The sequence below is a fragment of the Thermobia domestica genome, chromosome 17 (genome assembly GCF_964235325.1).
Source record: "Thermobia domestica chromosome 17, izTheDome1.hap1.1, whole genome shotgun sequence".
Lineage (NCBI taxonomy): Eukaryota > Metazoa > Arthropoda > Insecta > Zygentoma > Lepismatidae > Thermobia > Thermobia domestica.
This window is the reverse complement of record NC_137470.1, coordinates 159,661,645-159,689,366: the sequence shown is the minus strand read 5'-3', so window position 1 is coordinate 159,689,366 and position 27,722 is coordinate 159,661,645. Positions and strand designations below refer to the sequence as shown.

General features: G+C 37.7%; 2 protein-coding genes across 4 annotated transcripts in view; both read left to right on the top strand.

Annotated features, from left to right (window-relative positions):
• Positions 1–27,722, top strand: part of LOC145674442 (uncharacterized) — a 71,198-nt gene that overhangs the window by 20,827 nt on the left and 22,649 nt on the right. For all 3 annotated transcript variants that reach the window (XM_081744507.1, XM_081744506.1, XM_081744505.1), the window contains 4 exons: positions 37–189; positions 7,999–8,048; positions 11,446–11,538; positions 21,950–22,036. In XM_081744507.1, coding sequence (XP_081600633.1) covers positions 37–189; positions 7,999–8,048; positions 11,446–11,538; positions 21,950–22,036 — 383 coding nt within the window. The remainder of the gene's footprint in view (positions 1–36; positions 190–7,998; positions 8,049–11,445; positions 11,539–21,949; positions 22,037–27,722) is intronic.
• On the top strand, positions 23,435–27,669 carry LOC145674614 (decapping and exoribonuclease protein-like). Its single transcript, XM_081744831.1, is given in 3 exon segments — positions 23,435–23,492; positions 25,890–26,727; positions 26,729–27,669. Coding segments are annotated over 3 exon segments (1,221 nt in total). The 3' UTR covers positions 27,054–27,669.

Here is a 27,722-nt window from a genome sequence, read left to right as displayed (position 1 = left end):
TTCGTCTTATTATGTCTTTCATTTTATAATTCATAGGTATAATGGGGCCAGCAGCAAAAACAAGGAGGACTTCATTCAGAAGCCATAGTCCAAGTACAGCCTCACGTTTGACTTCTCGCGGCACATCTGGATCGGGTGTGTCGAGCAAAAGTGATCTGGAAATGCATCGGCCACTCCAACATGGAAGACGTAAGTCATGAAGTATAGACGTATACGGGTTTATTGACGTATTGGTTAATTGGTTAATGATGTATTGACAGGACCTAGGCAAGATTTTCTTAAGAAAACAAAACTAGTTTGGCTCCAGATTATTAATCAATTTACTAATTGAGATTATTAACTAAGATTCTCTATATCAGTGGTCGCCAAACTTTTGGAGCTTCTGAGCTACCGTACCGTTTTGTGAGCTACCAATCAAAAAAAAAAAAAAAAAAAAAACTATCATTTAAAACAAATCTTATATTTATTTATTTCCTATAAACTTACATTTCTAGTAAATATGAAATCAAACTATCCAATTTAGCAAATATCTAATATACACACGAAAAACAAAGTGCATAACTATCCAAGTTAGCAAATGTCTAATATACACACGAAAAACAATGTGCACAAGCCAAGCATACACAGTCAACTGTGAGATGAGGCTGATAATGGCAGTTGCACGGGAGAAACAAGCAGTTGTTGTCGTCAGCGCCTCCAATCGTTAGCGTCAGCTCAGTGGACGAATCAAGGTTAGCCAATCGGAGCGTTAACGCGATGTACCAGAAATGCCCCCGCGAGCTACTAGTAGCTCGCGACCGACAGTTTGGCGATCACTGTTCTATATGAATCATGTAGCTTAATTGTGATAATTAGACTATTAGTAGTATTGCAGTTATTTGCATGTAATTCACAAACTTGAATGGCATATGAATTGAAATGCTAACAAGCAGAGGGTACGATATCAGACTCGAGTTGCGCAGTACAAGTTATATATCCTTAAAGAGCATCATATTGTTAGTTAATTACCAACTTATTAGCTACAGTTCGCCAATAGGGAGAGAGTGATGGGACTTCAAAGGTAACATGGGGGTCTATGGCAAACGCAAGAAACAATGCGTTTCTTCCGTCTTTCTTATGTATTTGTGAAGGTGGGGTAACAGTTCAAATGACATGTTCAAGCCACACAGTTGATATGGAGAGTAGAAAAATCGAATAATGCAAACAAAAGCAGTTTTACAATGTGGATATCTTGCAATGATCATCGACTTGCAATGATAACGCAATTCAGTGGTAAGGGAGTCGAAGCATTACTGAATGGGTGTCTGGAATGCTTCGGGTTCGATATCCAGGTATCCTGCTTTGTAGAAAGCAAATCAAACCATGTTGCGGAACGGGAGAATACATAACTGATACAGCATAAACGATTGGAGATTCAAGAACTTGTCACGGTGCCAGGTGTTAGTTTCCTGGAAAATGTGTGATTGTGCCATTGACGAACTTGACAAAATTCTTGTAAGAACGGAAAAAGTACACGTCCAGGGTATAGAACGTACATAATATGCAGAGACGATTCAAATGATGGGAAAGCATTATACTGTGTTGAAGTCAATTTCCATTTCCTTGTGAAGATTGTACACCAAAAATGCATTTTCAAGTGAGGAAGAAACAGACTTTGACACTAATGAAAATTACCTGTGTTGATTAGTCTTGTGGTGATTTGTATGGTGAAAATGAAGTTTTGCTCTAACCAACGACGGACGAATTTTTCTCCGCCTCTCTTATAGTGCAGCAACGTATTGAAAAATTTTAGTTCACCATCAGATATATATTTGCATAAATTTAATAATGATGTTTGTAAGACCACACACATACTAATGTACATAGCTCTTTTTAATACTAGAAGGGGGGCCGCGGTGGCTCAGTGGTAGAGCGTTCACCTCTGGTGCTAGGGGTCTCGGGTTCAAACCCTGCTCCCGCCAAGTGAACTTTGTGGTGGACAAACACCGTGTGCGTGGGTTTTCTCGGGGTTCTCCCGTTTCCTCCCACTTCTTTCATTCCACCATTTCATTCATTACTCATCATCACCGTCTCCTTTAGCCTAACCGGCATAACCGTGGGACGTAAAACTCAAAAATTTCATTTTTTAATACTAGAAAAACATATGATGTTAGAAAATAATATGAAAAGAACATCATCCTGCGAACCTCTTTCTAGAGAGTTATATTTGACAATACTAGTATAGTAGTTGGGAACAGCAAATGCACACCAAAGTAACGTGTATACTCGCTATCAGCGTTTATGAAACAGATTTTAGAACAAATTCAACATTCATTGTCAAAATAATAATAAGCCTAGTTGCGGTTTAATTTTACTATTTATCTTGTAGAACTTAAAATTTGCCATTTTTGTAGGTAGGCCATATTTTCCATGACAAATGTAAGTCTACGTACATCGATATCATAAGGAATCTTTATATGCAAAATCAGTGTTACAACTCTTGGGAGGTGACTCCTGCTACTGAGACAAGAAAAAAAGTTCTCTTCAACTATCGGCTATCGGACATAGTTTCGGATCTACAACGTGCCGAAAGCGTGGGAAAATGACTTTCGGACGCCAATAGTTCGGAAACTATCCAACGTAAAGAGGGCGGGTAAAAAATTCACTGAAGAAGTCATACCTGCTGTATTGAATTTTACATGTTTCACAATCCTACCATGCACGCGCAAGGAATTCCCCAAAGGAACGTAGGGAGTCCCTCATAATCTGTCAAATGAAAATTGGTCTAAATGGATATGAATTGATAGGGTTTCTACCAGGTAACAATAATTCGTTTGTATTAAGTCGACATCTAGTACAAATACAAAATGGCGGACACCTTCATGCCCGTTGTGTGTGGTTGCATAAACGCAGGTACGGATGCTGGCCAACAGTGATGTTTTGAATATTAAGTGTAGCGAATTTGTAGTCAAATGCTCTAGAAAGACATCTGGAGTGTCGGTAGAGCACAACACATGAAGCAGGATGATTCACATGTGTGGAAACACATAAGGAAAAATTACCAGAAATGCACTTATACTTAGTAAACGTGAGTTCAAAGCGTCGAAAATGTAAGGATTAGAGTCAAGAACATGAAAGCCATTGCCAATTCACCAATAATATTCCATCAATCGGATGCAATATGATGTGCATGGTTGCATACCAATAAGGATGCAACAACTGACGCCAAGTTGAAATTGTGCAAGGGGACTCACAAAGAAACTGGGTAAACTAAATAAATGTCACTAGTGGATCGCATGATCGATATTGAAATGTGGCCAATGTGTGTGTTGATATCGACATGTAGCTAATGGACAAATGTCAACATGTCCCACGTGCGAAAACTAGGAAAATAACGTTGTACATTCTGTATTACACCTGGTGGACTTTTTGGTAGAACGTAACTAGAATACGATTGTATCAATGTCCCTCTTTATTTGGGACATTGTCCCACCGTCGACACATATAAAAAGAAATATCTTAATCTATGGTTCAAATTCTGATAGAGCGTGAAACTAACAAACTTGTATCATGTCCCACGTCTTTTGGGACATAATACGTTCTCGAAATATAGGAAAATACCTCCAGAAATTCGTATCTTACACAGTGCACATGCCAAGGCAAAGATGAAAATGAACTAATTTGGTTCATGTAACACTACTGTTGGAACACACATATATGGAAAATTAAACGATATGAGAAATAGGAATAAACGTCTTAAAGCTCTAATTGTTTACAAGTGTGCAGTAGGAGTAACAAAATGAAACACACAAGCTTGTCGGGAGGATGTACAAGAGCACTTGCCAATCAAATCGGGTACTCCTCAAAGAAATAAATACAGAGAAAGTGAGGCTCCCTCGAAGTCTCAGGGCTAGAGCGCTCGCTTTCGCTCGCGTAGTCGCAGTTTCCAATCCTACTGGTAGCCCACGGCCTCAGATTCAAGACCCGAGTAGTTATTTTCCTATTTTCGCACCTGAGACGGTGTCCCAGCAGTAGTGGGACATGTTGACATTTGTCCATTAGCTACATGTTGATATGAACACACACATTGGCCACATTTCAACATCGATCATGTGACATTCATTTAGTTTACCCAGTTTCTTAGTGAGTCCCCTTGCACAATTTCAACTTGGCATCAGTTACTGCATCCTTATTGGTATGCAACCATGCACATCATATTGCATCGGATTGAGGGAATATTGGTGAATTGGCAATGGCTTTCATGTTCTTGATGCTATTCCTTACATTTTCGACGTTTTCAACTCACGTTTACTGAGTATGAGTGTATTTTTGGGTCTTTTTCGTTAATTGTTTCCACACATGTGAATCACCCTGCTTCATGTGTTGTGCTCTACCGACACTCCAGATGTCTTTCTAGAGCATTTGACTACAAATTCGCTACACTTAATACTCAGAGCGTCACTCTTGGTCAGCATCCGTACCTGCGCTTATGCAACCACACACAACGGGCATGAAGGTGTCCGCCATTTTGTATTTGTTCCAGATATCGACTTAATACAAGCGAATTGTTGTTACCTGATAGAAACCCTATCAATTCATATCCATTTAGACCAATTTTCATTGACAGATTATGAGGGACTCCTTACGTTCCTTTGGGGAATTCCTTGCGCGTGCATGGTAGGATTACGAAACATGTAAAATTCAATAGAGCAGGTATGACTTCTTCAGTGAATTTTTTACCCGCCCTCTTTACGTTGGATAGTTTCCGAACTATTGGAGTCCGAAAGTCATTTTCCCACGCTTTCGGCACGTTGTAGATCCGAAACTATGTCCGATAGCCGAAAGTTCAAGAGAACTTGTTTTGTTGTCTCAGTGGCAGGAGTCACCTCCCAAGAGTTGTAACACTTATTTTGCTACACCCGATATATATATTGGAACGTGACAGAGTAGGTTTTTGTTCTGAGCAATGAATATGATTAATGATGTCTCTACAGCAAATATAAAGCAATCTTGGGAAAGCTGAATCATAAAGTCCAAGCATATAATGTATCTAGATATAGATCATAAAAAAACATATTTTTCACGTTAAATGACGTAAGTAGTGCTGATGTCACTTGGCCGAATTTTTATCCTTCTGGGTCCCTGGCTCAGCATGTGTGGGACATGGCAGGACAGCGCTTGACCGCCCGTCGAACTCCAATAATAATCATTACCCAGCTACACCAAAATCTGCACAAAGTGTTATACCGTACCTCAGACAAACATTGCTTTTTTTGGGGGGGGGGAGGGGGTAGCTATTTGCTAGAAAACCTGTTTATGTTACGATGTGTATTGTTCTGTTTGCTGTAGCTTGGCGCTGTGTTTTGACACAAAAGCTGGCTAGCGAATTTTAGCAGTCCTTCCCCTCCATTCCCCTTATCGCAATGGCAACAGTGGTACTAACTAATCAACTTTAGCACTAGTGAGGTTGTGATGTTTGTATATAAACATGTAGGTATTTCGTGTCTCTGTATTGTAAATATTAACTTTGTGCATTTGTGTATAAAATAAATGTGTATATGTTTAATGACTCTGAAGCATATAGACTATATTAACTGTATATATTTTGTGTGCTAAAATACTTCGTGGCTCACTGTCAGAAGTACGCCTATAGACTTTGTGTGCAGAAGTAAGTATAATTGTGTTTAGGTGTTCTGAAGTATACGTGTATAGACTAGGCCTATATTAGCTATGTATATGTGTGAACAAGAAATGGCTTCTTGTCTCTTTGAAGTATAATTATATTGAGTATCTATATTTGTGTAAAAAAAATAATGTTTGTTTGATGTATGTGCATCTGTAATATTTATTCGGAAAGTGTTCCTTGGAAGTTACTTTAAACAAAACATCCTACTTCATAAGGTTGTGAAACAGTGAAATTTCACACACACACACACGTGTATATATATATATATATAATAACCTACAGTACATATAGTATTTCCTTGGTATTTTTTGTACTTAAAGCCAAATAGCACAGCATATGCGAATATGTTCAGTATATTCCCAGATTTGCGTAGTATCTTCTCGACAATTGCTAGGAATATCGCTGTTTCCGCTTTTTATATATATTCTTTTCAGTGTGTTCTTTATGTATGTTTTTAAGTTTTTCCACGCATATTCCTTTTAGTATATCAATATATTCTTTTTTTTTTACAATATATTGAAAAGATTTAGGATTTAGATTTCTGGGCTTTCGGCATCTAAGGCCATTTAGCCCTTCACGATTTGAGGGATGACGTCCCTCGGCGAGCACACAATCCGGGGAAAGGGAAGGAAGAAAGGATTGGGGAAGGAAGGAAGCGATCTGGGACCTATAAGTTAGGTATCACCCCGGCATTTACCTGTTGTGTATGAGGAAAACCCAGGAAAACCTCATGCAGGGTGGCTGGCCTGAAAAAGCGTGTTACACTTTTTGACCGAGTGACCCCACCGGGAATTGAACCCGTGGCCGCTCGCACCGAAGGCGAGAGCATTAGCGACTACGCTACGCGAGGCCATATTATATTGAAAAGAATATGCGAATGTACTAAAAAGAATATCCGTGGAAAAAACTGAAAAATATGCTAAACATATTGAAAAGAATATAACATATTGAAAAGAATATGCTAAAATATATATAAAGAGCTGATATAGCGATATTCTTAGCAATTGCTAAGAGGATACTGCGCATATCAGGAATATTGTGAACATATCGCATATTCCGGTGGTTATGTGCTTGGTTTATCCTGAGAATATATACTTGTGTTGCGCGTAAGAGGAACAAGGCTGCGCAAATTAGATGCTCTGGCCTTACAGAAACTTCCGTCTAGGCATTCACCTCGTGGGACTGAGGAAAACCTTAATCTTCCTGACTAGCCGCAGCCAACGTTCGCAGTTCGTTTCCACGCTCGATCTGTTTTATTACGTTTTTTGTTGGAGAGTCTGATAAGGGCACCAAGACAGTGAGGACAAATCTGTATTGCTTAAAAATGTTTACATGTTAAAATTTGCTTTATATTGTACTTTCAACCCGTAATTCAATGTGTATTCTATTCTTCTTACAGCAGTATGCTTTATTTCCTAGTACTTTAAGTCCATGGTTGTTAGTCGTTATAATTATTGCATCCTAATCCTCCTTCTCAAAGCTCATTCAATTAGTATGAAATTCTAACTTTGGCAGTTTGCAACATTGCAAACCTTCACCAACAGGCAATATGTGGCGAGAATATTTCCACCTACACTCGCATCGAAATTCCCAGCCCTTGTTTACAATCAGTACAATACGTTTCTGTCGCCTTATCATGAAAACAATGCTGTCCAGGGAACCTAACGGTCTTTTGCTCTCTCTGTTTATTATTTACAACACAAACTGCAACCTCAAAGTTGCCAGGCGTACATGGCTTTCTCACAGTTTCGAACAAGAACACTTGTACAAAATTGAGTGAGCATTATATGTAAGATTGAATTACATCATAATTAAATTGATGTGTCATAACATTAATGTTTCAGTCATCTCAAAAATAAAAATTTATGTAGTAATAATAATTTATCCATGGTAGTGCAGAAGTAGGTACATTCAGTTTGACGATTTATGTGCCTGGCAACCATGAATTAACCATGTAATTTGAGAAGCAAAGTTTTGACGCTCGCACTACAATTGTTGTTTGTAAACAATCCTCCATCCTAGAGTGAACGGACAATATCTTCCATTATGTTGTTTTTGTGTACTAACTTTGAGCCAGATCCGTGAATTCCTATTGGATGTTTTTAAAATGCGTTTCCACCAATATAGATAGATACATAGAAAGCAGAGTTATTGGAGAAAAATGTTAGCTACAGTAGAAGCGGAAATTTATTTTTAAAAGATGACTGGCTTGTAATAGAACTTCTGAAATTTTCCGTAAGAAAGACAAGACACTGAAGTAGAAAATAAGAAATCAGTAATACAAATTCAAAAGACTTCACTATTTTTTTTCTCTCTCTCTTTCTTTCTTTCAGAATTGATTCGTTATGGAGGTAAAGAGAAGATCCGCTGTGTCACAAAGAAGGTAAAATGACTAGTTGTTAATAAACCTTTCTGAACTAAATATAAACTGCATTGATTGGTCAAATAGAAAGATGGAATAGTACCAGTTGGCATTACGTGCCGTACTGCTGAAAGTAGGAATTACACTTCTGTCCCAAGCAGAATCCTTCAGCTACGTAAGATTGGTTTCTTAGTCAGCATAAGTAAGCATTATCCGAGGGTGTTTCTGGAGTCCATACTGCTTCTGATGTATTCAAGTATTAAATCTGTGATTTCTGTGTTCGTGGGTAACTATGTGTGCTCGATCTTATTTAACTGACTGCAGAGATCATGAGTTTATTTAGCTCTGGATTCCTAGCAGTGCACTAGAGTGATCCACATTCTGCTCGGAGACTGCCGGGAGATGCCCTGGTGAAGGAAGACATTGGGCCATAAAGCACCAGTTCTTCACACACGTCCGACATTCGGCATACGATCTAAAACTTCTACCCTTTATGTATTTCTTGAGAAGAGACAAATGAAAGTCGCTCGTTGACTGGTCTTGGCTCTAGGACGAATGTTCCAGCGTTGCTGAGGACACGTTAGCTCAATAGTAGAGTTCTAGGCTGTAATTCAATTTCAGGCGATATGAGTTCGTGGTGAACGATGTTGTGTCTGTGGGTTTCCTTCAATGTTCTCTGGTGTCCTTATACTTTTTTTTCATTACATCACTTACTCCATAATAATTCACTTTCAGTAATCATCCCTCTTCATTAATGAAAAGTTAATTTGAAGATTCCATTTTTTCCAAAGTGAGATTGTTGTAGGAAATCAAAAATTTTCTGAGACACGTTTGTCTGTGACGTACAATCTTCCCCATGAACGTCAATCCATCCTCCGATGAATGTAACTGCCATGCCCTAAACGAGTTCTGACACAGCTGGCAGAGTATCGTTGGATGACAGCTCATTTGACGCCAGATTTATTTTTTTTTTCTTGCCTTGTGCCTGTGTGTTGAGAGACATACCCCAACATGATTTTCCACTGGTTGTTGCTAACAGTGCGCTCGGGTAATCCACATCCTGCTTAGGAACTGTTCTAGAGTGTTCATCACTATTTCATTTGACCAATCATTGTAATTACATTGGTTAGAAATGTTTTTGAACTTTTTTTTTTTTGCATAAGTATTATTATAATTATAATTATTATTATTATTATTATTATTTAATGTTTTAATTAATACTGCTTTTCACTCGCCGTACTAGAAGTTAGGATGATCCAATATCTTACCTCCTATCTTTGTGTGATAAGCACTAGTCCTTTACCCATTTGTCCACTTCTCTGCCATATAGTATTGTTATTTTTTTTTTTTTTAATATCTTCACTATTTTTCGCTTTATGTACGATCAGTGGCGGCTTCAGAGTTCTGTAAGAAGAAAGTCAGATTAAGAGTGGCAATAAAGCCTGTAATACTCTCGGTTTTAGGGCCCTCTACTGGTATTTCAGTTTGAAGTAATTCTTTAAATTCTGGTATGAGGTACAAATATTACAGAAATAATAACGAAGAATTTGGCATTGCATAATCATCTATCCAGTGACTAGAGAGTTAATGCAGTAGATGGAACCTATTGTTAGGACACACGCTCAATCGATTGCAAACAGCCGCTTTACGAAATTTCTTACAATTTTCGCTTTAATATCTCGAAGAAGAACATAAATGTTGCATAAGATTTTCGGAACTAGGACTTTTGAGTTTAACGTCCCGTTCAGCAGCGAGGCTATATGAGACGTGGACCTAGTGATTAACGTGGAATCCGAACCATTTGAACTCCCTCTGGGAATTGAAGCCGGGTCTCCGGCGCCAAAGGCGCATACGGTAACCGCCATAAATTTTCGATACATATTCATAGAATAATTTGGAACTCGAAAGTCAGAAAATAAAACACTGTAGATGTTGAAATACTTCGTTTTAAACCTGTATGTGTATTGCACAAAGATTGAATTTTCTGTTAACAACAAAATCATAACTTAGGCGGTAACATAATCATATACTGAAGCAAGCTTTATTTCATTATATACGAGGGGCAGTCAAAAAGTTCGCGGAATTCTATTGTAGCTCTTTATTACCACAATATAAGTACATTTACTAAAGACCTTTAATTGCCTTTAAAGTAGACACATTCGGAATACACAAACTTCCTCCATCGCTCCTGCTATTGCCGGAAACACAGACGTAAGGCCTCTTTTGGTATCTTCAGAAGTTCAGCCGTCGCGTTGTTTTTGATCTCTTCCACGATGGCGAAACGAAACGAAATGAAATGGAATCTTTAAGTTTTACGTCCCACGGTTATGCCGGTTAGGCTAAAGGAGACGGTGATGATGAGAGATGAGTGAAATGGTGGAATGAAGAAAGTGGGAGGAAACGGGAGAACCCCGAGAAAACCCACGAGCGCGGTGTTTGTCCACCACAAAGTTCACTTGGCGGGGGCTGGGATCGAACCCGGGACCCCAAGCACCAGAGGTGAACGCTCTACCACTGAGCCACCGCGCCCCCTGTTGGCGAAACGAGTAGCAGTGCTGTTTTCCTTAAAGCATTGCCACCGTAAACTGACTTTAAAGCTACCAAAGTATGTATCTTAAGCAGATTCCCCCAATTTGTATAAAACTCGCTCGTTGCTCGAACCTGCGATAATACATCAACTCATCACCACATACTCCTCGGTTTAGGTACACTACTCGTAAATACTGACTGTTATGATCTATTCACACTTGTCATATTCGTAAATACTGTACAGTCCGCAGCAAAAATCCTGCAACATGAGCATATAAGTTTATTGTGAAACGACGAAGTCTTTTTCTCCAAAATAAGTGTGCAGGGGAGGACGCCTAGGTTTCTCCTGGTGTGATTCGTGCCACTTAGACGTTATGTTGATTCCCTGGGCTGTTAGGCGTAGTTTCACAATAAACTTACATGCTCATGTTGCAGTTTTTTTGCTGCGGACTGTACAAGATTCATTGTGATTGCTTCACAAATGCCAAAACTACAACAGCATTCGGGGAACTTCTTGAGTGCCCCTCGTAGAAATATTATCAAATATAAAACTTAGAAATTAAAAAAGAAAAAATCCACTGTGCATATATGAGTTAATATTGTTGTTTTTCTTTCTATTCTTCTTCTTCTTCTTCTTCTTCTTCTTCTTATTATTATTATTATTATTATTATTATTATTATTATTATTATTCTAACTAGTATAATTTACCGAATCTGAGAGAGCATATTTTAAATTTCCTGACTGCAGATTATATAAGTTGTTGGTTGCACTTGCATGTCCATATGAATTATGTATAATATCTATACAGGAATATCTTTAGTTTGTATGTATGTAAAATATATGGGAAATCTTTCGTGTTCTAATTGACTTCTCTCTTTCTTCCCTTAGAATATGCCCGGAAGGGGAGCAGTAGAACGTTCGCACAAGAGATATATTAATATCAGTGAGCCAAGCAAGATCCCTCGTCCAATTCAAAGATTTGTAAGAACTTTAATTTTAATATATATATGTACATAAAAATTTCAGATAGATTGATAGGATTTTTCAAAGTTTAAAAATTGTATAAAAATTAGTGTTTTTAAGAGATCTACCAACTTATTGTCAAACTGCCTTCATCTTACTTGAAACAGGCTCATGTTTTATTAAAGTTTTGCAGTAATGCTAAAGCAAGTGACTTGGGACTTAGTATGGTTAGAATTCTTTGTGAAGGGTGATCAAAAAGTGCGGTGAATGTAGTTGTACAGTTTTATCTATCGATGTTGTATCCATTTCAATTAGTAAACCCGGTAGCCTGAACTTTTGGTACAGTCAGTATCGAGTTTGAACGAATTGTGACATGTTGGCTTCCAGAGGCAAAAGAATGAGGACGTGTTAAGAGTGTGTTGCGCGCCAACATAAGTTTTGGTCTAAGCTGCAACAAAGTGTCAAAGAAGCTCACGAAATGTTAAAATCAGTGTATGGCGATGAAGCATGGCATTGAAGACTGTTTACAAAATGGTATGAGCGATTCAAAAGTGGCAAGGTGGTGCATGGGGTCCTTGGTTCGGTCCCAGCTCGCGCCAAGTGAGCTTTGTGGTGGACAAACACCGCGTGCGTGGTTTTTCTCGGGGTTCTCTTGTTTCCTCCCACTTTCTTCATTCCACCATTTCATTCATTTCTCATCACCACTGTCTTTTAGTCTAGCCGACTAACCGTGGGACGTAAAACTTAGTTTCATTTCATTTCATTTCAAAAGTGGCAAGGGGTCGGTTGAAAATGAGCAATGATCGAGATCTCCGTCAACGTCTAAAACAGATGAAAACGTGCAAAAAGTGGCACAAATGATTTGTTCAAACAGGCTAATGACTGTTCGAGAGTTTTTCAAAGAACTAAACATCTCGTATGGGTCTGTGAAAAGCATTTTAACCACCGATTAAATAGGCAGATGAGTTCCTTCTTCACCACGGAAACGCGCTGTGCAACATCTTGGTATTGATCCGCGAGTTTTTGGCCGAAAAAATAATCCTCTCTATCTACATTCGCTGTGCCCTCCAGATATAGCACCACGCGACTTCTGGCTCTTCCCAAAAATTAAAACCGTGCTTAAAGAAAAACGTTTTGACATCATTCCTGACATTAAGAGGGCCATGACAGAGGAGCTGAACGCCCTTCCAAAAGAAGCCTTCCAGAAATGCTTCCAGTCATGGATTCAACGTTGGGATAAATGCATTTCTAGCCAAGGACAGTACTTTGAAGGAGATTAAATCGAATTCTGTGTATGCTTAGTACTTCGTTTCTAGTAAAATAAATGCGAAAAGTTTTAAAATTTTAGCTTAATCTCGGTTAGAGGTGTGAATAAAGTGCGGTTAAAAGACGACTGGTTTATTCTAATAGGACCATACGATAAAGTTAGCTCTCTCCAAATGCTACATGTCTTTGGCACATGGGATCACAGGGTTGATTCTGTCATGTCTGAAAATTGTTTAGATCCAAAAGATCATATTTCGTACTATAATTTTCCTGGCATGTAAAATGCATGCTCCTGCAAGAAGTTGAGGCACACTTATTTATTACATTAATTCATTTCCAATCAAAACGGTGCTTAGTATATAATTTATGTTACTTAGGAGCAGTAGAAATATTTCGTAGACCAGTGTTTCTGACTCCATAGTTGGACCACAAAATACTGGGTCAGAAAAATTTGTTTATGGGTAAGAAATTAGAATTTATTTATTTATTTTTTTTGGGGGGGGGATTAGCGAGTGAGGCTGGAATACTAGTGAAATATCTCTGTGACTATTAAAGTTATTTATTGAAAATGACATTACTTTTGAAAATACCATTGATATTATTGCAGTTCAGCATTGAGAGATAGATCTGAAGTTTTTAACGAAAAATGATTTAGACTATTCTTTTCTGTCTAGAACTTTGATTTATGTAAAATTTTAGTCTTATAAGTATTTTTATTATTATTATTATTCCTTTCTTTTTCTGAGTAAGTGTTTTCCAATTCAGAAATAGTTTCCTCATTTCTTTGTATGTATTCCTCTAATATATTCCTTCCTTGAATGTATTTATTTGAATGTATCCCTTCCTCGAATGTATCCCTTCTTTGAATGTACCCCTTCCTCAATGTATTCCTTGAATGTATTTCTTCCTCAAATGTATCCCTTCCTCGAATGTATCCCTTCCTCAACGTATTCCTTGAATATATCCCTTCCTCGAATGTATCCCTTCGTCGAGTGTGTTCCTTCCTCGAGCGTATTCCTTCCTTGAATGTATCCCTTCCTCCAGTGTATCCTTCCTCAATGTATTCCTTGAATATATCCCTTCCTCGAATGTATTTCTTCCCCGAATATATTCCTTCCTCGAATGTATCCCTTCCTCGAATGTATTCCTTTCTCGAATGTATCCCTTCCTTGAATCTATGAAATAAGGAATATTTTTTTTCCGCCATTTTATATTTTAGCATACCTGTTCATTTATCTGACTCATTATATTTTATTGGGGTGTACTGTGATAATTTCTTCATTCTAACTTGATGTTTTATCCACATTTTGTCTCAATTTTATCCTTTCGAGGAAGAATTATGCTGGTTCCCAAATATCTGGAGGAATCCATTGCAAGCCTAGTGTGGAGCGGTGAGTACATCCAGTTGTCAAGTATGTGTAAACACGTCATCACAGACTTAACAATGTGAGAGAAATTATTAGATTTTAGTTCATTGTTTTTGGTTTCGGTGGTAAATTCTTCTTATGCATTTTTGTTTTTTAATTCGATGAGAGATTGTATTGTATTTCTACTTTTTTTTCCCTCAAGCTGTTATCCGATAAGATATTACATGGAAATATCTCCAAATATTTGTTTTATGTTAGAATGTTGAGATTTGTTGTAAATATATTGAGTATGTACATGTTCGAATAATAATAATAGTTATTCTGTGCGTAAGTTAAATATTTTTTCGGAGACTGTACTTCTCAAGTCATGCAATCATAATCTTCGTTGGCGGATATGTGATCATTGTAGCTCATAACAATTGTGTAGTTCACAACAACAATGCTCAAGTTTTTAACTGCGTAATATATGAACAACACATCGGCTTCCATCGTCATTTCTCGCTACAGCCTTTCTATTTCAAGTATGTCCTCGGAAAATGTGTGAAACATACTTCGGCTCCACCTCCGCCACCTTTTACGGAGGAAATCTTCCCTTTGCTGTGGGGAAAGAAGTGAATGTGACCTCGGCTGTGTTGCCAATTCGTCATTCAGTTGTTTGGTCTTTTCGAGTAAATATTGTAGGCTACTTTAACAAGACAATGCATAGCGAAGCCCGTCAACCTGGCAACCCTGTCCAAATCCACCTATTGAAGGATTTCGGCTACAGCAACGTGTCCCTCCTCTTTCGAGGGAAGTACATGAAAACAGAAGCACCATCAGGGTCACACTTGAAATAAGAAGGCTCAAGACCTCTTAATTCAGGTAGCTTCGCAAACTGCCTCGCGATTAACACCAAAATTATGCGACTCTTCCGAAAACTAAACTCGAGAACACTCACTTTAATCATGAGGGTATACTGGTCTGTAGGGTCTGTATTGACTCAGTGACCTGTGAAAGTTGAGAAAAATAACTGTTTTGCATTGAATCGTAAGAACACAATTCAACATATCAATGAACTAAGTTTTTCTTATTTTCGTTCGATTGTTTCCTTTCCCTTCATCATCATTTTTTTTGGGGGGAGGAAGGTTGCTCAGTGGTAAAGCGTTCATCTCTCCAGCATGGGATCCTTGGTTCAATCCCAGTTCGCGCCAAGTGAGCTTTGTGCTGAACCAACACCGTGTGCGTGTGTTTTCTAGGGGTTTTCCCACTTTCTTCATTCCGCCATTTAATTCACTTCTCATCATCATCCGTCTCCGTTAGCCTAGCCGTCATAACTGGGGGACGTAAAACTTAAAGATTTCGTTTCATTGTATTATTTTTTTAATTCAATGCAAGAACTAGTGTATCATATGCGTCACAACAAGAAATCTATTAACCTTGCGTTGCAGATCTTTTAAATAAAAATGATACGTAATGTCATTTTTTTTAAAAAAAAAAAAACATGAAAAAGTATGAAAATGGTGTGTAACTTTGCTTTCAATACAAGAGTTCAATTAAGTTCGCAGTATATACTCCTCTTGGTCACTTGAATTCAAATATATGTAGTGGGTGACACTGATGTCTTTTTCACTAATTATGCACACCTTTCAATTGATTTCTTTTTCAGATTCGTAAAAAAATAGTCTGAAATTTGCTAGTACTTCTGGGACTTAATATTGGATGATCTACATTAAAACTGGTTTCTTAATAACAAAAGCTTATATCAGTATTACAAATCAACGAACTATCTTTTCCACTTCAGTGGCAAATTACTGAAAGAGAATTGTACAATGCTATATTAGATGTTATAGAATAGTCAGTGATATGTTGGTTTATGGTGTTTATTTATTGTTTCCTATCTTCAACTTTTAGCCATAAAAATGTCAGCCTTATAATTTTTGTTGTGGTAGTGGTGGTGGAGAAAGGGTATCGAGAGACTCTCTGAAAACCTTAAGTTTAAAATGTGATTCTAATTCTTTAAATTTTGTGAATTGTCTCTGGCTGATTTCAACCCAAGCAACAGACCCAATTGAGAAGCCTTTAAAGAAAAGAAATGTGTTGTGAAAACCTAATTATTTATAAGATATATATATATATATATCGAGATATATATATATATATACATATATATATATATATAGATAGATAGATATATATTAAAGCTTCCGGCTTAATCATACAGAAGCTTATGGATTCACTCCAGGTGTATGTATGTGTACGTTGTACTTTATTTCTCAATAGCTACTGGCCGGATCTGAACGAAATTCAGTGGGCAAGTAGCCCATCGTCTGGTACGCAATGGACATTTCCTTTCTGACCAAAAGTTGTAATTTATTGAGACCATCTTGTAAAACTAGTCTTCAGTATAAGGGGTATCAAAAATCTCTGGGAGCTCCTTCGTGGCTAAGCGGCTAGCGTACAGGCCTTTGGCGTGGGAGACCCGGGTTCGATTCCCGGCGGGAGCTCATGTGGTTTGGATTCCACGTTAATCAGTAGGTTCCGTCTCATATAGCCTCGCTGCTGAAAGGAACGTTGAACTCAAAATCAACTCAAAAATCTCAGTAAAATATTTCTTAGTTAAAGAGATACAAAGCTTCAAACAATGCAAAAATGCGCTGCTTACGTCAGAACAACAAAAGCAAGGTGTTTTATTAGTATCAGCAAGATTATTTTATTATATTATTAAATCTCAAAAGCTAGGAATCTAACTACTACATCAATTCAAATTGAAAGTACAGCACACGCAGATTGAGAATAAGTCACCATATAATAGCTACAAATATAGCTTTTCTTTATTTTTAAAATTTGGCTCTCAGTGCTTTGATAGTTCATATTCTATTGGCGCCTATACATTTTTTTCAAACTCTTACTTGTACATATTGAAAATTTGTCAGCATGCATATTATAAACATAGTAAATCTCCATTCTATTATATTGGAGGGCTCAGTGGTAGAGCGCTTACTTCTGTTGTGTGGGGTCCCTGATTCGATTTCCTGCCAAGTAAGTTTCTGGTGAACATCGTGGGTTTTCTTGGGGTACTCCCTAATCCTCCCATATTCTCATTCCACCATTTCTTCTAAGAGCATAATCGCGGAGCGTTAAACTGAAAGATTATATTTTCATTTCTTCTATTAGTAGCATGCTCTTTAAGGTGCGGCTACGATTAACGTGTCCTCTGCGGTGGCCACTATGCTTGGAATTTTAATTAAAATCACTCCTTGAACACACACACTGTGGTGCGTATTTCGTTCTAATGGGCGATGTTTACGGGTTGTTCTAAAATGCGATTCTACCAGTGTATATTTTTTTAAAATCTAATTTTACCTTTTAAGCACGGAGAGAAAGAAAAATGTTACCTACGTTTTCTACGTAGCGAGGAATGTCGCAAATTATAATGTTCTGAATCTTACAAGAGTTAGTAAGAAATACGCTAAGTGAAGCCTTGATTCAACTACGGTAGGTCCCACAGTTTTGGAGCTATGCACCTTTAAAGTTCATATTTCCACGTTTTTGGGAGTCTATATAATTCCGAAAGAAAGGATTTGTGCACCCAGGTTGGTCTATACTTCTTGTCTTATCTTTGTGTCAGGAATCACCTCCCAAACGTTGTCGGGGTTGTTTCCAAACACCCTGTATAAGATAAATCAGTATCATCTTTTGAAAACAAATGTTGAAATGTATTTGAAGAACAACGGAGAATTTGTATATTTTCTTTGGTTAAATAATTTACATGTTGACAGAAACTGAAGAAAGACGTGTTATTCATTTGACTGAATTTTCAATGACTGTTTTCAATAAGAAAGGCTGTATTATAGAAGGTGAAACAGTTTATAATGTCTTACCTCGCTACAACCACTACATGGCGTGAGAGACCCGGGTTCGATTCCTGGCGGGAGCTCATGTGGCTCGGATCCCACATTAAGCTGTAGGTCCACGTCTCATATAACCTCACTGCTGAAAGGGACGTTAAATTGAAATCTAATCAAATACATTTACTCTATTTTCCAACCATCAATTTTCATCTCTGTCAATTTCTTTTTCTTTACTTTCCAACGAACTCAAAAAGTTCGTTACTGAATCTCTGTCTGTATAAAATATGAGTAAAAGTATATAAAAGTAAGGTTAACCTTGAAGTGATCGGTAACCTCTACTACAAATTAAATAAATAAATTGTTTCCTCCAGTACTGATGGCAGGTTTAAGTTGAACTTTTTTAGAATAGACTTCTAAATATATTAGCCAGTGGTTTGGTTTACTATTACAGGTATGTATTTACACAGATACAAGAGGTGTGTTCAAAAAGTATCAAACCTTTGATTGACAAAAATAAATGTATTGATTTGGAAATCCGAAACACTAATCACCTTCAAAGTAGTCTCCTTGGTAATGCATACACTTCTCCCAGCTCTCCCACCATTGATAGAAACACTTCTGGAACGCAGTTTTTTTTTTAATGGTGAGCAATTGTGCTGTCGCATTCCGCATGATGTCTTCTCTTGACTCAAATCGGATTCCTTTTAGTGGCGTTTCCATCTTAGGAAATAACCAAAAGCCATACGGAGCCATGTCGGGTGAGTACGCAGCCTGAGGACACGTATGAATGTTGTGTTTGGTGATGAAAGCCTCAATCAAATTTTGCAGACACTTTCCTCATACCGAAATTCTCGTTCAAAATTCAATATACGGATCCGATTTAATGATTTCAGCTTGGGTATCGCCAAGCTTTTGGTAAAATTTGATGCAAAATCGCTGCAAGTTTTTCTGTCGTTTTACAAGAAACTGAAATCCGACGACCGCTTAATACACATCTTCATTTATTGGCCGACTGCCAGCGACTGACGTTTTCTCCGGGCGGAAAAAAATTCATGACTGCGCACGAGTGTCCCGTCTACTCCTACACTGAAGAAAGTCTCCCGCGCTTCATTGGTTTACGCGGGGGAAAATAAGTTTCGATACTTTTTGAACACACTTCGTATATTGAAATTAACGCCCATTGTTGTAATTATTTTTATTTTGGGTTTAAATACGGTAGAATGGGTTGTGAAAATAAAACCGTAAACTACTGTAATTGTTATTATTTACTGTACCGTGTTTGTTCTTTTATCATCATAATTTAGGACTTGAGTATACGGTCAATGCATTATAATTTCCTAGCTAAGTTCTCTAAATTTTTCACGGGTCATTAAACATGTTTACGATCTGCCGTTGTCAGCTTCGCAACATCATCTCTTCTGTCATTTCTCTTGAATTGCTAGCTATACTCGCGTCAATTTTCGATAATATAGGTAGTTTATCGTTCTGATCGGCGGCCGAAATTTGTAACACACCACATGCATTGGCAATCCCACTGAAAGCAGATCATGACCTTCAGTATTGGCTTTGTCACAGACTGTGGAGCCTCGCTTCGACCACAATCTTTTTCGCTTACTGCTGTTGTAGGTTATCCACTTTTCATCACTCGTGATTAACTGTTTCAGAAATGGTTAGAGTTCGTTACGTTTCAGTAGACATTTGCAGATAGCAATTCGCACGAATAAATGTGTGTATATAAGTCATTTTCTCCAAATGATTTAACACTGTTTTTTGATGGATACTTAGGTCATTGGCGACGTCGTGGCTGCTTACATGCCAATCTTGCTCGACTTTTGCGAGAATATCATTCACTTTTCCTGTGATTGTTCGCTCACTGCGAGGAGCATCCTGAACATCGAAATGTCCTGAGATTTTGTACACTAATGTCAAATCGTGAGCAAAAGGCTCAATAGTTTTAAACTGATATTAAAATAACTAAAATTTTTGCTCGGTCTTTTCACATTCGTATACACAAATAAATATCTATTATTGTTTGTGCTTCCTTTTTAGTATTTTGGTTTGTGTTAATTGGTTCGATTATTGTCTACACATCGTGTTTTTAGCAACCTTTTGCTGATGAGTTTTTATAGGGGATATTAACCAGAGCTACAGTTAACCATTGGACCAACCGTAAAATACCGGCAGTGTGCGTCGAGAATACTGATATTTATTATCTTACGATACGAGGGACGGTCAGAATGTTCCCGGAATTCTGTTGCAGCTCTTTATACCACAATGTAAGTACACATTTTCTTAATCGCCTTCAAAGGGAGCACCTGCTGGAAACCCGACGAAAGTCTTCTTTCGGTATCTTCATCGAGTTCATCGAGTTCATGCATCGCGTTGGTTTTGATCTCTTCTACAATACTATGGGACCTACTATAGTCGGGTGAAGACTTCATTTAGGAACTTATATGTGCTCTATCCAAAAATACATGTTTCAGAATCCTAAGGTACCCACGCAACAACTTTTGTAGCGGCAGCTTGGTTACGGGCATATAATCTGAAGTACTCACTAACTACCTCTATAAAAATTGTTGCGGAAGTGCTGCAGAATTCTGAAGCATGTATTTTTGGATAGACCACATTTTAGTTTCTTAACCCGACTACGTTAGGTCCCATAGTTTTGGAGCTATGGACCATTAAAGTTCATTTTTTTTATGTTTTCGGCTGCCCATAACTCCGAAAGGAAGCATTTGTGCACCCAGATTGGTCTATACTTTTTGTTGTACCTTAGTGTCAGGAATCACCTTCCAAACGTTGTCGGTGTTGTATTGAAACACTATATATCAGATTTTTGAACTGTGCTATGAGTTCAATTCCCGGAGGGAGCTCATGTGGTTCGGATTCATGAAAAAACCTGGAATAGGCCATAAATTTCGTTATCAGACATTGCAAAATGTAGATGATTTTGAAATTAATAGAAAAAAAAAAAAAAAAAAAAAACAGAACTTGCACCGGGCTGTTTTCATTGTGTTGTGCGGTCAGTAAGGTTATTTTTATGAAGTTCCTGACCGCGAATTGAAAAAAAATTAAATCATAAAAACTGTGAAAAAGCTGTTAATTTGATCGTTTGGTGTCAGTGGGATCTCTGTAACGGAAAAAGAAAAAATGCCCGATCCCAGCTCGCCCCAAGTGGGCTTTCTGGTGGACAAACACCATGTACACTCATGTCCAAAATGATTGTCGCATATCTATAACCGTCTTCTTGTAAGAATATAATTTGATAATGATTTTGCAGGGTACTTTTAATACTGATACTATGTGTATAATCGGTAAATGTATATTTCTGGTAAATTTCATAGGAAAAGAATTATAAATACGAAAATTAGAATGAGTAAAACAAAATGTTGCTAAATGGACAAGAAAGTTTTATTTTCGCTTTTTTGTTCTTATTTATTGCTCTTTTGATATGAAATTTTACACATACTAACGTTATCAAAAATACCAGGCGAATTCGTTATCAAATTATATTCCTAGAAGAACATCTTTATAGACATGCGACAATAATTTTGGACATGAGTGTACATGGATTTTCTCAGGGTTCTCCCATTTCCTCCTACTTCATTTCTCATCATCAATGCCTCCTTTAGCCCACGCGGCGTAGTCATGGGACGTAAAGCTCAAAGATTTCATTTTTTTTTTTTTTTACTAAGAGTTCCTTTGTGGCTAAGCGGTTAGCATACGCGCCTTTGGCGTAGGAGAGCCGGGTTCGATTCGCGGCTGGAGCTAGTGTGTTTCGGATTCCACGTTAATCAGTAGGTCCACTTCTCATATAGCTTGGCTGCTGAAAAGGACGCTAAACTCAAAATCTACTCAAGTTGTTTGGCTACATTACTAAAAAAAATGAGTTATCATATCTTCTCTAGATGTTATTCTTTACCTTTTAATTATTCTTTAAAATATTATCACAATACCATTTTTCAGGAAGATAGCGAGGAACCGCCAATAAGATGCCAAAAATACACATCTATGAAGAAAGTAGTCAGGGATTTGCTTGGCATGATGCCGGAGGTAAGGAAGTTTAATTTTTTGTTCATTAGTTTTTATACGAACAAAAAGTTCTTACCCATAGTGTAAGTAACCCCAGAGTGGCAGAGGCGGTATTCCCGTTTACACAATACTTAGAAAATGAAGCCTAGTTGAAGTGAAAAGAATTGTGTGTCCAATTGGTCCAATACAGAATGCATGTTACGAAGTATTATTAGTATTAATAAGCAGAGTTATTAGTATCCCGTAGTAATTTGAAAGAATTGACGAGGGGTGAACATGTATGCATAAAATTAAAGGAAAGAATAAATACTTGGGACGGTGGATATTGGTATCAAATCCATAGTTTTCAGGATCGCTGAGATGAATAGCGACACTACCGACGTCGTTTAAGTTCAACTATCCATCCTCATCGGGGAAGGGAGGGTAAAGATGACATGTCAAAAATTACCGATATTGAAGTCAAATTCATAGTTTTGAGGGTGGTGAGATGAATAGTAACATTGGTAACGTCGTGTTTAAATCCAACTTTAGCCTTCATTGTCATCGGAGAGGGGGTGAAAAAATAGCTTGTCAAAAATGACCGACATTTGTGTGGAATCCATAGTTCCCATGGTTGCTGAGATGTATAGAAACAATCTAGATGTGAGAAACAGTCCAACTTAAGCCCTTATCGTCATTGGGGAGAGGAGGCGTTAAAAAATATTCAAAATGCCTTATATTAGTGTCGATCTAGGATCGCCATGTTGATTGGTGACAGTCTTGATGACGTTTATGCCCAAGTTTAAGATTAAAAGGACATGTCAGCTGGCGCAGGATTTGACAGGAATAAGTCCGAAGGGATTGCTCTCCTTATTTATTTCTTTACTTTCAAATGTTGAATAAACCTTATCCTCCCGTGCGAAAAACTAGTATTTCAGTAGTAAATAAACAAATAAAATACATACAACACTCAAATGTATTAAATGACAGTCTTTTAAATTATACAGACACATTCCTGATTACTATGAATTGCATGCAAACGGTAGTACGAAAGGAATTGAAGTGATTTTTTTTTTTAAACTATAATTTACAGGTAAGAATGAAGTTTATGTGAAGCGCTTCTTTATTTGCAAAATATTGTCCCTGGGCCCATTCCCCAACGGTTTGGGTCAAGAATGATTTGGATGACAGTTTGCAACACTGTTTAAAATTGCGAGAACTTGCTGTAATTACAATTACCAAAAACTATTGCTGCAATGTTATAGAGGTAGAGAAAAACAGTTTCAGATCCTCCCTGATATCTCAACACATTCCGTGGATGATGATACTTAAAATCACGTGTTTGTGGGAAATTGTTTTCAAAAAATAAGGTTACAATGTTGATATTTCTGGAGGTTCGTCTGTTGTAGAGGAATGAGAAGTGTGCGGTAGTTTTAATACATGGAGTCGCCAAATGTGCAGCGTTTCAGCCATCTGCCACCTATGGCGCTAGTTTCAGGTAAACACAAATGGCGTCTCGTTTCGAAAACTGGTCTCGCGAAGATGTCCGCTGAGTTATTCGATTTCTGTGGGCGAAATATGTAACCGCGGCTGAAATTCACCGGCCACTGGTAGAGGTTTACGGAGCCTCGTCAACATGTCGCAGAGTCGTGTCGAAAGTTCGCTGCTGGTGGAGAAAACGTCACCGACGAGGAGCGCAGTGGCCGACCTAGCACGCTAGAGTACGTGCGTGTTTGGCGTGGGAGACCCGGGTTCGATTCCCGGTGGGAGCTCATGTGGTTCAGATCCCACGTTAAGCTGTACGTCCACATATCATAGCCTCACTGCTGAACGGGACGCTAAGCTAAAAATCAAATCAAACCGACCTAGCACGGTATCAACAGATTTGAACACAGCTCGTGTGGAGGACCACGTTACGGCATCTGATGGCAGAATTGAGAATGTTGCTCGGAAGCGTTCATTGCATTTGCTTCAGACGAGAAGGTGAAACACTTCGTGACAACGTAGCTGAACACGCAAGGAGAGGATTTTTACCAGGAAGGAATATTCAGATTCATCCCCCGATGCGTCAAGTCGCTCAACCGATATGGAGACTTATGACGAAAAATAGCCTAATATATGTACAGGGTTTTCATAAAGTCTGGACGGATTTAATTTGCTTATAATTTTCACAAAAATGCTCATAATGAAATCAAGTAAAGTGCAAACGGTAGAGGAAGGATTAAATTTTTAGCTGGCAACACTGTTAGATAAGCGGCAACTCTGAACACGTTGAGAGAGGGAGAGGGAGGGCAAGGGTCAGTTTCTTAGCAAATTCCATCCATTGTTGTTTTCATTGTTGTTTCAATGTTGACTGTTAAAAGTAAGTTGTCTGGCTTTGGGGTCATGTGAAAACGGAAGATTATGCAAAGAAGCCAAGTGGTTTGGAGAACTTAAAGGACAAAATCAGGGCGTCTATGGCTGGCATTTCGGATCAAACACGGCGGAACGCTGTGAGTGGATTCCAGCGCCGCCTACGCGAATGTGTTGACGTAAATGGCGCCCAGTTGGAGGTGTGGCGGTGAATGAACTGAGCTGGTGCAGATTACAGGTAAAAATTTAATCCTTCCGCTACCGTTTGCACTTTATTTGATTTCAATATGAGCATTTTTATGTAAATTATAAGCGAATTAAATCCGTCCAGACTTTATGAAAACCCTGTACTATATGTTGGCTGTATTGGTTGTATGAGATAATGTATACACGTTATTCTGCAGGCTTTGGAATTCTACTATCTGACCACCCTTCGTATCAAAGTGGTGTAAACGGCATTATGATTATTACGTTTAATGAAAACCATTGTTATTCGATGCTATACTTAGCACTTTTTCGAAAGAAAACCTTTTTGAAGAAGGTCGAGCTTTTAATCCATTGTAATTTTGTTCCTATTTGCCAGAAATGTGTCATATCATGATCATACTATTCTGCACTGTAGTACGTCCGATGTTTATTGGCATGTCCGTCTCACTTGTGTTATTACTGTTGTAAAAGGAAGCAAAACTTATATATCTACTAATATTTGTGATACTGTAGCCAGGGCCGGCTCTACCATTTGTGCAACAAATGCATTTGCACGGGGCATTAAAATCTGTCATAACTGTATTATTTAAAATAAATATTTCTTGTTGGAAACAGATTTCATGGTTGTGGTAGTTGAATTTACTAAACTGACCTATTTCAATACTACATTCATAAATCATGTTTAGGTCGCATTAGTTTAAGGTCACATGAACAGTGCTAAAGCAAATGGTCAAACATCCTAGCATGAATTGCTTGATTGTTGTTAAATATAAGAACTAAATTTTCGAACAGTGGCGAACACCTGTTTCATTTAGTTAGTTATCACAATTTTGATATGAAAACTAGTATTATCTTTGTCACAAACAAGTTCCTTATCATTGAAGGTGGAAACAAGTTTATGATTATTATTATTATTATTATTATTATTATTATTATTATTATTATTATTATTATTATTATTATAATTATCAAATGTAGATGGAAAATCAAGAAATAAAGATAAAAAAGTTAGTTACACTGGAATACCAAACTAATATATTGAGATTGAAGCACGATATTGAATTCTATAAAAATGATTACCATCTGTGCAGGTGTGTTTGTTTTATCTTCCACTAACATAATAGTGTTACGATACTATTCGTCGGAGGTCCCTGGTTCGATTCCATCGACCAGGAGCAGCATTATGCAAACAAGAGGAGCAAGGCAGGTAGGAAGAAAAGAATAGAAGGAAGATGCAGCAAAATTTTAAAATTAAGTGTTTATACTATGTGATAAGAAGCGTTTGAAGACCAATACGGAATGATTAATCGTAAATAATTTTAACCTGCCGGTCAAGGTGACGCAGAGAATGTTGAGAAAAGTAGAAAAAGGTTGAGGTGGTCGAGAACATTCGAGGAGACTAAAGAATCGGAAGAACCACCACGTAAATACGGAAGATATGAGTTTGAGGTAAAACAGGTGCATGGTCATTACTGTGTCAACGAGAAAAGGGAATATACTTTGGGTTTGAATCAGTTGAAGTACATATACCCTTACAAACCTAACGAAGTATACTTCGACTTAAATCGTGGGATGGAGAAGAGAATCAAGAAAAGTGATAATTTTCTTCAAAGAGATGAGAAAATAGACAATATCTTAAAATGGATTCTTGATAACTATGAAAGGATTGGAAACAAGTTACCACAAATCGATTTTGCTTCCTTCCGGGGTCTCTTTAAATTCCTAATGCGAACTCCTTATGAAACTGAATATGGATGGATCATTTGGGCAACAAATTTTGATGGCATTATATACTTCTGTCCTTTTAGGACGGAAAAGGAGATAGATAGTAAAAAGAATATGAACTCATATCAACAGAAATTTACAGCATGGGGAGCGAAGTTCGAACAGTATATGTTAAGTGATAAACCCGGGCGACGCCCAAACGTAGATAAACCTGTAGATGAAAATGAAGAACTGTGTTGTGTGTTTCAATCTCGCTTTGGTCATTATGGTATGCTTTATGCTGCGGAAGTCGATGGTATGTATTCGGAAGTTGATCACCGAAATTCTTCCGATATTCCATGGGATTCGCTGCCATTCATAGAACTGAAAGTACAGAAGGACATTAAAGAAACGAAAAAAATTATGAACAGCTTTAAGAGGTATAAGTCTCTCAGATGGTGGATACAAAACTCTTGTACGAACAAAGAAGATTGTATGTGGTATCCGAGACGACAATGGAATAGTTCTTAAATTAGAGGAATACAAGGTATCGGACCTTCCAAAGCTAGCCAAAGATGGGCAATCCAGTGAATGCTTGAAGTTTTGCTATGATTTCCTGTGCCTTGCAAAAGAAGTTGTAACGGATGATAACCCAGATGTTATATGGAAATTCCAATGGGAACCTTCTTCACCAAGTAGGAAGCCAACAATAGAAGACATAAAGGTGGAAAGATTCGAAAATGATGAGGAATATCGTCTCCTGCCTTCATGGTTTACAAACGCCTTTGAATTGTAAAGTGTTTTCTGAGTGCCTTGTTCATTTCTAGTCTAAGTACATTAATCGGTTTTAAGATCCTGTTTCATTAATGGGAATTATATCTAGATTTATTACAAATTATTGCATTAATTTTATCCTGGAAAGATGTTTTCGTATAGTCAGCCAGACGAATTGCCTTGAAACGTCCAACACTTTCAGGGCCAGTATTATTCCCATCCTCAGGATTATTATGAAGAAAAATTTGAGGTTCACTATCATGGAATTTAACTGACAACTTGTACTTACACATATGACGCGTTGCATAAAATAGGCCTTATAACGCCATAATACTACTATAATTTGTGCACAAAAAGGGATTAGAATTAGCATGAGAAAGGACTTAACTATATTTACCTTCCAGAGTTCACTAATTTTCAGTCTCGTGCGAAGGTCTTCCTGCAGGTTACCAATATTCTGTTTCAGAAAGATTTTCACATGATATTGAAAATGAATTGCTAAATTTTGTTTTTCCAACTGCTAAGTTGAGAATGGAAATAGTAATTTTCGAAAGTAGTTCTTAGATCAGCGTTTCCCAACCGGTGTGCCGCGGCACACTGGTGTGCCGCGAATGGGCCGCTGGTGTGCCGCGAGGAAATGAAAACAAAATTATTAATTATATAGGAACATAATTGCAAGACAGGAAATATG